At 44.6% G+C, this 17,088-nt stretch overlaps 1 protein-coding gene and 1 pseudogene across 1 annotated transcript; one reads left to right on the top strand and one right to left on the bottom strand.

Moving 5' to 3' along the window:
* Nucleotides 1-250: 250 nt before the first annotated feature.
* LOC100602871 (cytochrome P450 4V2) lies at nt 251-14,970 on the bottom strand. The gene is made up of 9 exons (XM_003271511.3): nt 14,383-14,970; nt 11,851-11,963; nt 10,375-10,460; nt 9,332-9,522; nt 8,860-8,929; nt 7,380-7,506; nt 5,121-5,306; nt 1,072-1,174; nt 251-359 (listed from the first exon to the last, which is right to left on the bottom strand). The coding sequence occupies exons 1-9, from the start codon at nt 14,594-14,596 to the stop codon at nt 325-327; spliced, it is 1,125 nt and encodes a 374-aa protein (XP_003271559.2). The 5' UTR covers nt 14,597-14,970; the 3' UTR covers nt 251-324.
* Nucleotides 14,966-16,040, top strand: LOC105740070 (annotated as a pseudogene).
* Nucleotides 16,041-17,088: the final 1,048 nt, after the last annotated feature.

Genomic DNA, 17,088 nt, shown 5'->3' with positions numbered 1-17,088 from the left:
AAGAGAACTCTTGGCAGATTTGATTAAATTGAAGATCTTACAGTGGGTAGATTATCCAGGTGGGCCCTGAACGCCATCACAAGTATGTCACAAGTATGCTTGCGAGAGACACACAAGCACACACACGCACATACACATCACACACGTATGCGCGCGCATGCACACACACACACCCAGAGAAAAGAGAAGGTGATGCAGAGACTGGCAGAGATGGCAGCGATGCAGCTGTCAGCCAAGAAATGCTGGCGGCCACTGGAAGCTGAAGAGGTGAGGAATGGATATTTTCCCAGTGGGGCACAGCCCTGCCCACATGGTGATGTGGGCTCAATGACACTGATCTTTGACTCGGGTGTCCAGAACTGTGAGGGAACAGAAGTCGCTGCTGTGAACCTCCCCGTCTGTGGATTTGTCACAGCAGCAGCCACAGGATACCAACACACCCGGTACCCCCACCTCCCGTCTTCCTGCCTTGAAGATGAACGTGATGCTTGGAACGCCAATCATGAGGACAAAAGCCAAGATGGCAGGGATGGCAGGGAGCAAAAGGGCAAGTCTGGGACCCTAGACATCCTACTGTCAGGACTTTTCCTCCGGGTTGCTTGCTGTATAATAGAAATGTATCTCCTGGTAGCTTAATCCACTTTTTCTCTCCTTTGTGGTGAGAGGCAATCCGTGAAACAGCTTTCCTGTACCCTTCTGAATAGTTTCACCAGCTCCTCCTTTCTCCCAAATAGCACCTTCTTCACTCAAATGCACAACCCATGACTCAAAGCTTCTGTTTCGCCTGGGAAGCAGTGAGACCCCTGAGGACAGCAGCGTGCATCAGTGCACCCCAGCATCTAACCTTGAGGACGGCAGCACACATCGGTGCACCCCAGCATCCGGCCCAGTAGTCACTTGCCAGGCGACTGGCAGAGGCCTGTGAGTGAATGGGCGAGGCCTTGCAAAGGGGATGGTACTGGAAAGGACCCCGCGGGGGAGCCTTCCTGCTCATTGCACTGTTTACAACACAGTGACATCTCTGCAGGGGACTTAGTACCACAATAGAACCAGTGAAGGGGCCAAACATACCAAACACGTCATCCAATTCCTGATCCACTTTTTTCTGGACTTCTGGGTTGGAACCCAACAGGTATAAGGACCAGTTTATTGCAGCTGCAGTTGTGTCGTGCCCCTACAAATGGAGAAAACAATAGCTTAAAAAGCAGAGTTATGCTGCGATGATTAGGAGTGACCAGAAACCTCTTTCGAATTGTCTCTGGATTTGATGACTGCACTGTGACTGCAGGACATAAGAAATGAATTCTGTGCAGCACCTTGCCTCGGTGATAAACAAAGAAAACAAGCCCTGAAAAGCGGAGGTTCATGCTTAGAGATGGCAGTTCCATGCCGCACGGTGTTGCACGCTGGTGGGACATGCCTGTGCTGTGTTAATAAAGGTGGCGTTCCATGGGCACTAGGTGAGCTGGGCCTTTGTGAATAGAACGAAGTCTGATTTTCACGAGCCTGCTTGTCAGGGCTGTACTTCTCTGCCTTCCCCCATCTGTCAGGTGGGCCTCACCTGTTGATGACAGGCACCGGGGGTAGAGGTGTGGTTCTAAGTCATATCCTCTGCATTAAAAATTGACAACAACCTCATTTCATACTTGCTGAGTTTTAGGCAAAATACTAAGCACTTTGCAGAAACTGAATTAATCTGCACAAAAACTCCATGAAAGACTCATTACTGTTATTTACAATTCAGAGATTAAAAACTGAGGCCAAAGATGTGGTTAACTAACTTCTCCTGTGCTAAACAGCTTAGTGGGAGGCAGAGGCAGAAACTGAGCCTGCGGCGTGTCTGATGACAAAGCCAGCTGAGCCCATGCCATTCCCTCCACACCCTGTGCAGTAAGGACGCTCCACCTCCACCTCTTACCCCAGCGTATCGTCTCCACCGCCACCTCTTACCCCAGCGTAACGTCTCCACCGCCACCTCTTACCCCAGCGTAACGTCTCCACCGCCACCTCTTACCCCAGCGTATCGTCTCCACCGCCACCTCTTACCCCAGCGTATCGTCTCCACCGCCACCTCTTACCCCAGCGTATCGTCTCCACCGCCACCTCTTACCCCAGCGTATCGTCTCCACCGCCACCTCTTACCCCAGCGTATCGTCTCCACCGCCACCTCTTACCCCAGCGTACGTCTCCACCGCCACCTCTTACCCCAGCTAACGTCTCCACCGCCACCTCTTAACGCCAGCGTATCGTCTCCACCGCCACCTCTTACGCCAGCGTAACGTCTCCAGCAACACCTCTTACGCCAGCGTAACGTCTCCAGCGCCACCTCTTACGCCAGCGTAACGTCTCCAGCGCCATCTTTTACGCCAGCGTAACGTCTCCGCCGCCACCTCTTACGCTAGTGTAACGTCTCGCGCAACCTTCTCCCCCACCCATTTGATATTTCAGGCCGTGACCTCTTATCTACCTCCTCATATCCCTAGCACATTTCCATGTGCAAAAGTGGTGAGTTCTTCAGAAAAAAAATATATCTGGAAAATCAGTAACAGTAATCTACCTCTCTGAGTGAAACTTTGAGGACAAAAAGAAAAATTATTTCCTCTATAAAAGATCTCACTTTTCCATTTTTCCTATGTGGCACGAGTGATTTTTGTAATATTTCATTCTCTGTGCAGAAATATTCAAAGTACTTGTTTTATAAAACAGCTCCTAAAATGAATTTCTTGGGGCTTATTCTGCAGTCCTTAAAAGGCACAGCCTACAGGTCCTGAGGTCGGCGCCTCTGCATTTTCCTAGCACTTGCCGTTACAAAACCTACTCGGAACTCCAGATGAGCTCTGGCCCGTTGTGCTCAGTTGTCTACTAAGTACGGAAGGAAGCATTCTGGCTAAACAATTTTAATAGCTTTCCTTGAATTTATGAGCGGAAGCCTGATCCAAATGAATAAGAGGAGTCTGCTGAACTTCCGATTTCATTTGGTCTGCCATCCGCAGAAAGCATGATAAGGCAAACGTAAAGCGCCGAGGCACACAGGTGGAGCAGGGGAGGACGCCCACTTTTAGCTCACAGCTGGAACCTGGGCAGTTACAGCCTGCACCGGCCTGTGGAAGAGGCCACAGTATCACACTCACACCTGGTATGCCTCCCTTTCAATGCAAAGAAGAAAAGAATTAGAATGTCAAGGAATGTTAGAGTTGGAAGAAAAATCATTAGTCTGGTTCTGGTTGTTTACGTGAGATTGAGAGGTTCCTGGTAGGAGATGGATGTGTGTGTGCACGTGTGTATGGGGGTGTGCGCATATATCAATGTGTGCGTGGATATGTACATGTATTTATGTGTGCATTTGTGCTTATGTACACGAGTGTATATAGCTGTGTGCTTTTGTGTGTGCATGTGTGTATATATGTGCATCTATGTATGTGTATGTGTATATGCACATGTGTGTATGTAGGTGTGTACGTGTTTTTGTAAGTGTGATTTTTGCATAAATGTACATGAATGTGTGCCTCTGTGGGGGGTGGTGTGTGCATGTGTATGCATGCATGTGTGCATGTGGGTATATATGTCTGTGCATGTGTGTGTATGTGCATGAGTATCTGGGTGTGTGTGTATATTTGTGTGAGTGTGTATGCACGTGTGTGTGCATGTGGATATACACGTTTGTGTATGTGTGTGCCTGTATGTGTGTGCATGTATGTATGTGCATGAGTGTATGTAGGTGTGTATGTGTTTGTGTATATGTGAATGTGTGTATGTGGGTATATACATGTGTCTGTGCATGTGTATGTGCATGAGCATATGTGTGTGTGTGTGTAGGTGTGTGCATGTGTGTTTGTGAATGGGTTTACATGAGTGTATGCACGTGTGTGTGTGTGTGTGTGTACATGGGCAAGGTGAAGATGTGAGATCTCTCTACTCCAACATCAAATAATAACACCCGGTATGTGCTGCATACTTATGGGCCAATCACGATTCTCAGAGCACCTTTACTAATCTAATCATCATAACTATTCATGAGGTTTGTGCTATTAAAATAAGAATATTCAGGCCCGAACCGCTAGGTGAGGTGCTTGAGGTCGTGGCTCCAGCATGTTAGCTGGGATTTGGTCTTAGAGCCCACACACTTAGCGCCTCTCTACTTTTCAGCTAATTTAGATGTCCATCTTCTGCTTAAGATTTATTTTCAGTAAAGTTTCCTGCTTAAAAAAGTTTAAAACCATCAATGTAGTCCATCTCTCGCTTTACACATAGGAAAATTGTGACAGAACTCTGGAATGATCAGAACTGTCTTATTTGGCTAATCAGCACAGAGCCTGAACTGGGACTCGGATCGAAAGACCCTTCACACAGCCTTCTACCGTGTCGTGGAGCCTTACACCAGAGTGCAGGAGCACTGGCACTGCCGCCAGAGGCTGCCGCAGAGCAGCTCACACGTGGGTGGCAGGCAGAGCCATTAAAAACTCAGATGCCTTTCACTCTGCTCCATGTGGAGGATATTACTACATGGCTTCTAAAAACCATGTTTTATTTATTTTGCAATCCACATATAGAGAAGGTCCCTCTTTGTAGTATTTAATATTTAGGCTATCTTCGTAAAAGGTACTTCACATATATATGTATAAATTTGAGATCAGAGATCTCTTTAGAATCATGAACTGGCTGATTCTCTGTTGGAGGGCTCTTACTGTCCTCTTTAGGTAGAGCAGCTCATGGCAGTAGCTAAGTGCCCATCTGCTGGAACCTCAGAAAGGAGGTGGTGAGGCAGTGGACTTGCGCGTCTGGAAGGTTAGAAGGAAGCCTGAAGCCATGTGGAGAACTGAGAGCAATCTCTGGCTGCTCTTCTGCTTGGGAAAACTGACAAATCTTCGGTTTTCTTGAGGAAAAACAAATGTGTCTACTGCTGTGCCCAGCACTAGTCAAAATCGTTTTCTGAAGAAGGAAGTTGAGCTGGTACTTAATCATTTTCTTAATTTTTGTAATTTCTACTTAAAATATAATGAATCTTCCTTAGTTATAGTAAACTACTTTAAAATTTGATTAAGTTTTAAAAAATAATGCTAAAGATTCTAACAATAACTGAAATTTGTTTAATGATATCCGAACATAACAATATACAATACCTCAAACATGAAGGTGTCAACTTCTTCTCGAATATCTTCATGACTTAGCCTGTTCCCTTCGTCATCAGTCACACTTAAAAGCAAGTCAAGAAAGGCCCTGCGTTTATTTTTGGAGAGAGCGGAGCCCCTGCCATCACCTCTACAGTCTTCATCTGCGTTCATTTCATTGGCCCGTTCAGCGATGACCTGTATGATTTGAATGATAATCACATGCTTCTGTTTGGACTTGGACGCACCCTAGTAACACATTTTCTTATAAAATATGCTAGTTTCTTTCATTTATTTTTCTAAGCCTTTCTAGTTCAACATTTCAACAATATAGGCTCTTGTGAAAGTACAGTAAGCCTCATTAATATTTCAGGGATTATCTGGTGAAACTTTTAAAAACAAATTTAATGTCACGCAAATCCCTAATTTTCACGTGCTATTTTTGCAGCCTTTCCAACACAAGAATAGAATCCTAGTCTACTAGACAGTACCCTAGAGATTTGATCACGCTAACGAGAAAAAGTTCAAGTGGTAGAGTGAATGCAATCATTATACAATAGTCTAATTACAGACTTAATTACATGTTGTAGGAGAGAAAAGAAACAGCAAGTAGATTAGTGAATTCACCCTCTATGCTTGCGATTCCTGCTGCCTGAAATGCTTTCCTCAGAGGCCTGCATGGCTGCCCCCTCCCTTCTTCCAGATCTCTGCTCAATGTCACAGGATCAGAGAGATCTCCCTCATCCCTGCCACCCCTGTCCCTAGGACTGCGACGCTTCCTAACACTGCTTTATTTTTCTCCATTTCCTTTTCCACCTGACATTATGTGATACTTCTATTATACTTATTATTATATGTGATATTATACTTATTATTTAGCATCTTTCTCTTCCAACTCAAACTCGGCCATGCTTGTGCATGTCTTTTTTCATTGATACATTTCCAACCTCTAGAGCACTGCTTGGCATTTAACAAATACTCACTAGATATTTCTTGGATGGATAAAAGAATGAAGGCCAATACACTTAATTTGGTTGTACATTTCAACCTTCTTTTCCTACCAGGTAATTGACCAAACCTGCTACTAAGTGGCCTGAATAGATTCTAAGCAATTTGAGGGCAAAACACCATGTCTTTTATTATTCTTGGTGGAATTCCTAGAGCCCAGGCCTTAGTAGGCAATTCTCAATGTTTATTCAACGAATAAAATTGTCCATTCAGTCTGGAATTCATTTAATTATTGCTATTAAATATTAATGCACAAAATTTAAGGAAAAATATAATTGTGAAATATAACCTGCTGGTTATTCTCCTATAACCAGGTGATCACACTCCACTGTGGCCAGCTCAGCCAACATCGCATTCATGGAACATCTACTGATTTATTCATCATTTGCTCTCTTGGGGGTAGGATGTACTTCACCACAGGGACATAATTCCAATAAATTTTAACCAAAATTTACAGCAAAGAAAGGACATATTTAAACAGGCAGTTTTTTCAATACACTGAAATTATAATTTGATGTATATTTTCAATTAAATCTTGCTTTTTCAAAACACATTATTAACACAAAGATTGACATCCTATATTCAAAACAACATCACTATCTTCTGGTTATTTTTGACTTGGAAACAGAATACTAATATCTAGTTAATTTTAATGTTTTCCATGTTAAGATACTAACATCAATGCCCTCTGCCTTTGAAAATGACTGCGGAATCCAAACATTTTCCAGAAAACTCCTATGCACAGATCTTTGTTCCTTTATTCTTTTACACAGCACCCTGTTTGTTAATAAGTGTTCATAGCTCATATCACATGTTGTAATTATGTGCTGATAGATCACCTCTCCTACTAGAATAACTTCCTTTCAGGTACGGACCATATACACGTCCTACTCATGACTACATTTCCGACATTTGGTATGGTGGTTAGCACTTAGCGAGTACTTCATATTTGTTGACTACATAATTACATATTATACTTAAGTATAATATATAATTTAAGTATAGTTTTTTTATACTAAAACTTTTTTTCTATTATTATTCAACTTTTATTTTCTGAGACATAGGCTCCATAGTCCTACACCGGGTATGTTAACAAAACATCAACATCTTGGACTTACCAAAAGTTCTGGAAATGAACGGTGGGGACGGCTGCACAACATCGTGAATGCACTTAATACCACCAAACTGTACAGTTAAAATGGTTATAAAGGGAAATTTTATGTTACGTCTATTTTACCACAATTTTAGAAGTCAGGGACTTACATTGTTGGTAAAAGTATGTAGGATCTTAAGGCTCTTTTTGTGTTCCCATCCTTCTTTAAACATACGGTAACAGAGATCAAGCCAAAGCCAGGGCATCTTTATTCTTTGAAATATCATCTCACTCATTCTATAAGTGGGATAAAAATACATCAGTTGTTGTATCAGAAATGTGTATTTCTTGAGCACTTCTTTGGTACCTGGCCTTGATGAAGGCAATCGTGGGAATGACGATGATTGTCTTAGAGGCTACTAAGAGCCCCATGTTTTATGCTCAACAGTGAAGACATGGGCTATTACACATTCCATGAAGTCTCAGAAAATAATGGGTTCTTTAAAGGAATGAAGAATTCATTATAAAACATCCTTACTAGATACCCATTTGGTCTCTGCTTCTGTTTCTCCAGGGCGAGTTTCCCACTCTGCCTAGGGCCTCTGCACCAGGGGTTGAGATGAAACCGGCCTCTTTTTAAGGTCCATCATTGGTTTGACCACTCCTCTGGAGTGACAGAAGACAACTGGCTGCCCTCTTCTACAAGCGAGGGCTCTCTAAGTACCCATCTGTCACTTGGCTGTCCCAGCACCTCCCTTTCATGTCCAGTCACAGAGCAGAAAGACCCCTATGTGATCTCCTGCAGGACCAGCTTAGGTGCCGGTTCTTCAGAAAGACCTTTCCTGGCCTCTCACTCTGTAGGACACTTTCTTGTTTTGCTCTCTGATATCAATTTGATCTTTTCTTCCTGAGCAATTATTACAATTCATGAATTTCTTTGTCCGATGCCTGCCTCCTGTGTTATTCTGTTTTGTGTACTACTACAAAACCAGTCAGTACCCTGTGCAGTGATTGGAAGATCACAGATGCTTAATAAATATTGGTTAAAATGAAGTGAAATGAGCAGGAGACTTAAATATACTCAGCTCAATGCACTTCTCTGTACTTCATCAAGTCCTTGCCCTGCCTCTTAACAGGTGAATAATTTCAAGCAATTTTAGAGTAAAATTGACTGTTTCGATGACTAAAACAATACTACTTCGTGCAGAAAATATGGGAAGAAGAATAACAACAAAAGGAAAGCACAAGAACGAGAAACACATACACGAGGCAATGAGAACCACTGCTAACATTTTGTTATAGTATCTGCTAGTGTTTTTCTATGAATAATTTTTAAATATAACAATTATCATGGTACAGAAAACTGTTTGTATCTTTCTTTTCTCAGCATCATAATGTAAGCATCATTATGTACAATATAATGTAATCTCAATGTTAGAGAATAATCATTTTAAATTACTGCATAATCTAGATGTGCCATAATTTACATAACCTTTACTGCTTAAACACATGCTAACATGATGAGGTTAACTTCTAGTTTAATGTTTAATTTTGAAACCATAAAAAGATACAACACAGAAATTGTTAGCAATAATTTTTAAAGCCTAAATCAATAATAATTTTTAAAATAACTGAAAGGACTCCATTTACCTATAAACTGCACGGACATACTCGGAATCATCATTACTTTGAGCACCAATATTATTCCCCATAGCTGTTTCTATAAAATACGGGTGAGAAGCAACCATTCAATTCACGCACGTTAGTTATCTCGTGTTTATTTTGCAGCGGCAGACACTAAAGACGTACATCCTGCTTTGTCCTTGTATATTTCAGAATTCTTCTTCCTCCCTTTACCCTCTTCTCTTGTACGGTCCACTTCTACTCCCTGTTCCTGTTCTTCCCTCCCTTCGCCTCCCTGGGCAGTTGCTCCGTGCCTGCCCCACTCACAGCCCTGGGCATGGCTGCTGCTCCTCAGAAGTCCAACGCGGCAGTAGAACCGCGCTGAAGAGCCCGTCACCCGTTCCCGTCCCCCCATTTGCCTTCCCGGTGGAGTGTGATTTCCTGTTTGGGCCATTTTCTCTTTATGCCATAAATTTAGAAACAGATCGATGAGACTCACCACAGATGATATCTAAGGCACAAAGAGTGATGTAAAAAAAGCAGTTAAATGCTTCTTGGTTAACGTGTTTTTCCAGTTTCTTAACCAATATATTTGCTTGTTCATTCATGATATCTAAGAAATCTTCCAGAATGGTAAAATGGAAAGTGGGCGTTAACATCTTTCTCCTGGAGCGCCATTTGTTTCCAGTACTAGAAATAAAATATGTGGTTACAAAAAATATATATACAGAAGAGAGAGCAAGAGAAAAGTAACACCCAAAATGAGGAAAGCACAAATATAGCAAGTCAACAAAATTCTCCTGAAACAGCTTCATCTACAGGTTCTCAAATGCTTTTGGCAGAATGGCAAAGATATACACATATCTATAAAATATTCATCTATAGTTACAAAATATGACTATTTTGGACATTGTTCTATAATATCGATGTTTAAAATAGCATTCATAAAATTGAAAAATTTAAGAATTTTTCTCAATTTCTTAGTTCCGAGTTTCTAATAATAAATTTGTTTCTCCTTCCATCAATACTTCGGTCCTCAGATGATCCTCAGGCTCCGTGGTTCCACCTTGATCTCTCCCCTCTCCAGTTCTCCAAAGTCCCTACTAGGCTCCTGCCTTGCTCTGTGGGGCCCTCTCTCAGAGGATGGAGCCATGTTTCTAGATACCAGCTCACTGTACTTTTCTGGGACTGACCATCTTTTTTATTGGATTTTCAAGATTTCCCTGCTCCAGACACTCCTTTGCTTTACTGTGTCCTCCATCCCGTCCACTCCCATCCATCAGGACCTCCTGAGTCTTCCTGAACACTGGCGACAGTCACTATTGAATACCACGGCTGAAGATAACTGTTCACCTGGACTCTTGGCCTCTTGGCGGGCAAAGGCCAGCTGCCAGCTGGACCTTCCTTTCCAGCCTTTCTCCTCCTTTCTGAGAGCACAGTCCTGCTACAGAAAAAGCTACCCTATGTTAATTCTTGAAATAACAAGTTGCACGTAGAAGTAACCATTTCTATAGACAGCTTTACGAAGGTACACTGGCGTACCTTGTAAGAAGTCCTAGGCCAAGCCATGGTTCCAAAAACTTGTACATAGAGGATTTGTCAATTTGCTTTGAACTAGTTAAAATTACCTTAGGAAGAGAAAAACATACTTTAGAGACATACAGACATCAAACAACCTTCCTGTAATTATAGGAATACTGGCTAGAATACAGCTAGTTTTTAGGACACTCACAACATTTATTTTCTCCGTGGTTCATTTTCAGTCCTGTGCCTCAAAGACATTCAATGAGAGTTTTGAACATAAAACTGGCATTCAGTTTTGGGGACTCAATGGAGTTTGGGGAAAGAAAGATGTCCCAGATGATTCTCTGGTTCCCGCCATAAACCAGGAACCAAGTGGAGTTATTTAATGGGGGGAGGGGGACAGTGAGGTGGGGAGGAGGTGAATCTGGAGGGTGAGCGCATCTGGGGAGACGGAAATCATGGGTGTCTTTTCAGGTGATGTTAACTTTGAGGCATTCAGGTTGCTGTGGTCTGAAAGCAAATGAGACAGCCAAGATAAGGCCTGAGCTGGAGATGCCTGTTTTGCGTGTCCCCAGCATAGAGGCAGCAATGGAAGCCGTGAGTATGATCGGATCACCCAGAGTCCACGTGAAGTGGGAGGAGGGATGGGGTCTAGGACTGAGCACAGGGTGCTCACCAGGCTTCTTGCTCAAGTCCCCTACTCTGGACAGATCTCCATCTGCATCCACCACACCAACTTCTATTAACACTAGGCCAACAGCGGCGGAAATCCTGTCTGCCCTTCTCGCTGTCTTCTCTGAGCCAGGATTTTGGAGAAGCATGAGAAACTCCAGCATTTTCACCATAATTAGAAAGACATGTCCTGGCACTACTTCCTAGGAAATTCGGTCTTTAATTTTGGTCGATGAAGAGCAGCTCTGTTTGCCCCATCTTTGTTTCCTGACCCAAATCCTTTTCTCACCATACTACAAGATAATTTCCCCAGACCTTTCAACAAGTAAAAGGACTACAACTTTTTGGAGGACTAATTTCAATAGCATGGGTTTGTAATATTTATCCCATAAATATCAAATTTGCATTGTCGTTTAACTTTGGACTAAGTTTATCATTGATATGAGACCCTGAGCAACTTGAGGGAAACATATTTTATTAGTCATATATTTTTGAAGTCTTAAAATAGTGTCTGGTGGATAACAAGTGCTCGCCTTGCAGAATAATTTATTTATGTTTCTAGAAAACGAGATCCTTTCAAAAAAAGAATAAATATAACGGGACCTGATAGCAGTTGTGCACTTATATCTGGAGAATGTTAATCTCCCAGGATTCAGGCAAACCTGGAAAGCATTAAATTGCACCTATATAGTCTAAAATACTTAATGGAATGTTTTTTGCACTGAAATGGTTGAAATATAAGGACACATTATATTGATTCTGATGAGATTCTTACACTGTCAGATACACAGTACAATACTGATCATATTCACACGTACCCACCTCCACATTTTCTGCACTGTAAAGGGCCACCATGGGCACTGGCCCCACCCAGAGCTTCAGCAGTGGCATGTGGCGGTATTCCTCTGTGTATTTAATGATCTGCTGAAAAAATTCTGGGGAAAAACATCAAATTTTAAATTCAATCAAGATGAGAAAGTTGTGACCAGTATTGGACAAATGTTTGTTTTCTCATTTTGATAAATGTACTAATTCTGTAATGTGTTACTATTAGAGGAAGCCAGGTAGAGAGCATGTGTGAACTGTCTGTAATATTGCAACTTTTCTGTAAGTCTAAAGTTTTTTTCAAAATAGTATTTGCCACAGCAAATAAACACATATAATGCATGTTAGCTATTAGAGAATAATAATTGTTAGGTTTTGATGTCCCAGAACAGGCATTCTTTCTAACGACTGCCCAATATCACAAAGCTAGTAAACAGTGGAACCTGGCTTGTACCGAGACTCCAGGACTTCACCATACACTATGCTGCTTCCAAATGTCTCTCACATGAAGCATTTGTCAAAATTGCTATGAAAGGAGCTGGGTGAAATCATCAGTGTCAATCATCCTGCGTCATGCAAATATACTGCCTGCCCTGGTCTGGTCTGACAGAGGGGACAGGGAGGTCTCCATCTGTGGTTCTAAGGCAGCAGGGCCAACAGCTGGGAGTAGCCGGGGAAGGCAGACATGAAGCCAGTTGGAAGCCAACTGCAATCTTCAAGGTGAAATGGCTGAGGCCAGCGTTTGGACATTAGCCACAAAATGAAAGGCAACACCTCTTCTATGTGAAAGATAAGATTCTTGAGAACAACGAGTGTATCTTAGAATATTCTGATATCCCCAACTTTGTTGAGGTCAACACTGGGCACAAAACAGGACCTTAATAAATGCTTGATTGACAACTAAAGAACTTACTCTAACCAACTTCCAGGCAGTGATCTAGAAACTTTGCATGCAATAAATGTAATCCTTAAAGTAACTCTGTAATATAGTCACTTTAACAAGTAAAGGAGAAAAAAACCCTCTAAGTTAAAGAGTTTTAAATAATTTCTCAAACAACTTGGATATTATAGTGTTGGAAATTGAACAGTGGTTTTCCTGATGCCAAAATCCAGAATTTGTTGGTGGAATAAAAAGTCCCTTTGTAAAAGACAGTATTCGCCATTGTCTTCACTCTGAAAGTGACCGCAAGGAGAATTACTTTAAATAGTCCAATCAGCTCACAGGTTGTTTTGAAACAGGTCTTTATTCACTAGAGATTTTAATTACTGGAATCCCCAAAAGAATATGATGAGACTTCAGTATGTTACTTTCCAGGGGTAAGGGATAGGGGAAAATCTATATTTTTGTACAATTTATTTTTTAATACCATAAAGCCTTAGGACAAAAGGGGTGGTTAGCTCTGCTTTTTAGAATTAACTGAGATGATTTTTACCAGTGTGATTTTCATATCTGTGTTGGATTACTTGTTACATCACTCATGATGATATTTGGTTGGCAAAGAGTTCGCTTGATTTTTTTCTGTCAAAGTATTTTTAATATTTTGGTAAACACTCTTCCATGAGGCCTCATCTTGTGAAGTTGAAATGACATCATTATTTTTATTAGAGAAAACAAGTGAAAATGAGAAAAAGTCCTTCAAGCTTTGTAGTTAGTTAACGCTCAACCTGTAAAACGATTACTAACAATCCCGGAGGAAACTGGATTCTGGTCTGGGCCAATTTCAAAATATGCCATTTTGGGCAAATCTTTTCAGTTCTGGGTACCTCAATTTAATCCCTGATGAAAATAAAACGCTGAGATCGAGTTCGCCCTCCCTGACGGGGGACTGTAAATACCAGGTACTTCTGAGAGCTTTCTAACTTAACGTGATTTTTTTCCATCAATAAAATGTCTATCTCTGTTTTAAAACATGATTTTAACTAAAAAATTCACTCTTTAATAAACAAGGCGTTTGAAACCCTCCAAAGAAGTCTGCCTGAAGGCCCTGCCATCTCTTAATTGTTATTATGTAACCTCCTTTAAAGGGCTAAAATATGAAGGTCAAGCGGGAACTGAAGTAGCAGTCAAGTCCTGTGATGCTGGGAGGAAGCCTCCAATTAATCTCTAGTCTCTTATTTTCCAAAGTGGCAGCAAGAGGAGGGCGGCTCTAAGCGTTAAGGTGTTGGCCAGTTTAAAACCGCTTTGTGCTCCCAGGGAGCTTCTGTTGCTAAGGCTTCCCAAGCCAAGGCAGGAGGAAAAGGCAGGGCTTTGAGAGCTGAGCAGCGGTGAGGTGGGAAAAGACCGAGGGCAGCGGTTTGAAATATCGCATCTGGTGCTACACACAAAGAAAATGCTCACTTTGGGATGGGGCACTAGCAGTGTCGGCGGGTGCCAAGGGGCAACGAATAGAACTGGGAGTGCATTCTCCAAAGGGTGACAGGCTCCTCTCTCCTGCGGCCAGCGCCACAAGCAGCGGGTTCCTGGCCGATCGGAGGGTGGGGATGGGGTTGTGGACCCCGTTACGCTCCAGGAGGGGCGCCGGCCCTTACCTCGCCCGTCCCGCTTCATCAGCAGCGCGTGGCCCACCAGTGGGTAGGCGCGGGCCACCGTGGGGATGGGTCGCATCTGCTGCCATTTCCGCGCGTAGTTCGCCACCCTCTGCAGCAGGCTCAGGACCAGACTGGCGCCGGCCAGGGACACGGCACTCGCCGCGCCCCACAGCAGCAGCTTCTGCCACACAAGCCCCAGCCAGAGCCCCGCCATCGCCCTGGCTGGCGGCCGCGGGGTCCACTCTGGGCAAGTGCGGGCCCGCGGGGGCGTGGTGCGAGGCGGTGCCGGCCGCACACCGCCCCCTTCCCCGCACGGACCTGGCGCGCTCCCCGCTGCGGGGTCGCCAGGTCCCCGGAACGACGTTTTCCGCCTGGGCGGCGGCCAGGGAGGGCGCCACGGGGCTGTTCCTGCGCCCGGCCCAGCCTACGCTGCACCGCGGCCTCCAGGCTCCGCGCCAGCCGAAAGCGAAAGACCGGAAAACGGTTTCCGGGTCCCAGGGCGTAGTGATTGCACGGGAGGCCCGGTGGCACTTCCCGCCGCCTCGGGGTGGGGGGTCGGGGGCGTCGGAACAGTCACCGCGGCAGCCCGGCGGGGCTGGTCTGCGGGTCCTGCGAGGCCGCTCTGACGTGCGGCATTCCGCGGGCGGGCAGCCTGCTCTGAGGCGGAAAGGAGGGCGCATCCCGCTCGGAGCCCAGCTCTGCCGCGCGGCGCTCGCTCCCTGCGCGACCTGCAGCCCGGGAGGCGGGGCGCATTCTGGCTCCCGCGGGGTCACACGGAGCAGCGGGCGCTGTAATCCAGGGAGGCCTTGGGGACACAACCTTAGAGAAGTCACCTACCGGTGTGTGTCCGCTGGCGCACTGGGACACTGGGAGCGAAATGAGGTGGTTGTGAGCCAGGTATTTTCCGAAATACTCACCAGGCACCAGACCGAGGAAGCTGGAGCCGCGGAGAGCACGGAGGGGCGGGTGGGAGAGGAAGGCGAGCGAGGCTGCTCAGCGGGTGCCGGGAGACCGCAACCGCCGGGGACTCGCAGAAGAGCCAAGACCGGCCACCCAGCCCGGGAAGGGAGGGAAGGACCGCGAGAGGGTGCCCCATTTCAGCCTGGGGAGACGCGTGTCCTGGCCGCCAGTCTCTCTTCCTGGCAGAGGGCCCCAGTGCTGACCCCAGCCCCTTTTCCACGCTCCATGCTTCTTACAAAGTAGCCGGGCGAGGAGTGTCGCTCCCCGAGAGGCCAGGCCCTTACTAAAGTGCCAGGAAGATGAAATTGATGTCCTGGATGCCCGCTTTGCTTAATTACTAATTACGTTCGTTTGCTCGAAGCCACTGCATAGGTTGCCCACAGCCACCTGCAGGGCCTCTTTAGTGCAGAAAAAAAACATGCTTAAGGCTTTTCTCTATTTGAATTTAAGTCATCTGCATGTGCTGACGTGAAATAGTAAGTGAACAAAACAAGTCCTGTAAAGTAATGCCTTGTTTGGGAGAAAAGGTTTCTTTCTCTAGGGCTCCACTAATGTCTGCAAGTAAAAATACTGATCAGCTCTATGGAGTGGGAATGAAGATGGGGAACTTAACGCTTTTTATTTCATTCACGTCAACATTGTTTAATCACTTTAACACTTTAAAAAATAAATATGTTCAGTATCTTTAAGCAAGTCTCATGGGCTTTAGTTTCCTCCTCTCTAAAGGGTTGAGGCTGAACTATAATAAGGTTAATTACAGCTATACAAGTAAACAATTTGTCTACATCACACAGGGGATTCCAAAAAAGGGGGAGGAAGGAAGGGGAGTAATGGTTGAAAAACTGTGTATTGGGTACTGTTCCCTATTCAGGTGGGGGGATCAATAGAAACTCAAACCTCAGCGTCAGGCAAATTTAACAAACCTGCACATGTGCTCCTGAATCTAAAATTAGAAAGAAAAAGGGTTTGTCTGTATCAGTCTCTGCTAACCTCTGTGGACAAAACAAGGCGGGTAACATACAACCTCTCCCCTCTAGAAGCAGAGAAGGGAGATTGCTCTGGGCAGCAGTGAGTCTCGGCCAGGGCAGGAATGGTCAGAAATGCTGCAGAGCCAGGCGGGATAAAATGAGCTCAAGGGGCAGCGAGGTGCCCCTGCCTGGAGCAGGGTCCCACGCAGTGACAGGTGCAGCATGAGGCGGGTGGGCAGGGTGGAGCCAGTTTAAAGCGACCTGGACTGCCAGGCTTAGACACTTTATTTTGAAGGCAATCTGTGGATGAAGAACAAAATTAAAGCCTTGTCCCTTTGTTCCCTTAGCCATCTTTCTTATGTTTTCTTTGTTACCAGATAGGGCCTTTCTCATACTACCCTGGAATACTGAAATTTCAGACTAAACCAGTCGGGTGGCTGGGAGTGCAAGAAATCCTTGGCAAGACGCTTCTCCCCGGAAAGCCTCCTGACAGCAGAGTACACTGTGTCACACCTTAGAATGTCCACCATGAAATGTAATGGTGCTCAGTGAGGCAGATGATTGCAAGGCCAATGTGAAGGCAATCCACCGACATTTATAACTCTGCGGGTTGTTAGCTTCAGGAGCTATGCAGCTGAGTAGGAAGGCATCTCCTGACTTTCCCTCCTCAAGATCCAGTCTCTATGATGCCCTTCCCACTTGAAAGAGCTTTCTTTAGTCAAGGTCTTTCTTTGATACCCTCTCCCCCTAGAAATCAGTGCTTTTGAAAGTCATGGCC

Source organism: Nomascus leucogenys, chromosome 7b, assembly GCF_006542625.1.
Source record: "Nomascus leucogenys isolate Asia chromosome 7b, Asia_NLE_v1, whole genome shotgun sequence".
Taxonomy (NCBI): Eukaryota; Metazoa; Chordata; class Mammalia; order Primates; family Hylobatidae; genus Nomascus; species Nomascus leucogenys.
The sequence above is the reverse complement of the archived record's forward strand: the minus strand, read 5'-3'. Positions and strand labels throughout refer to the sequence as shown.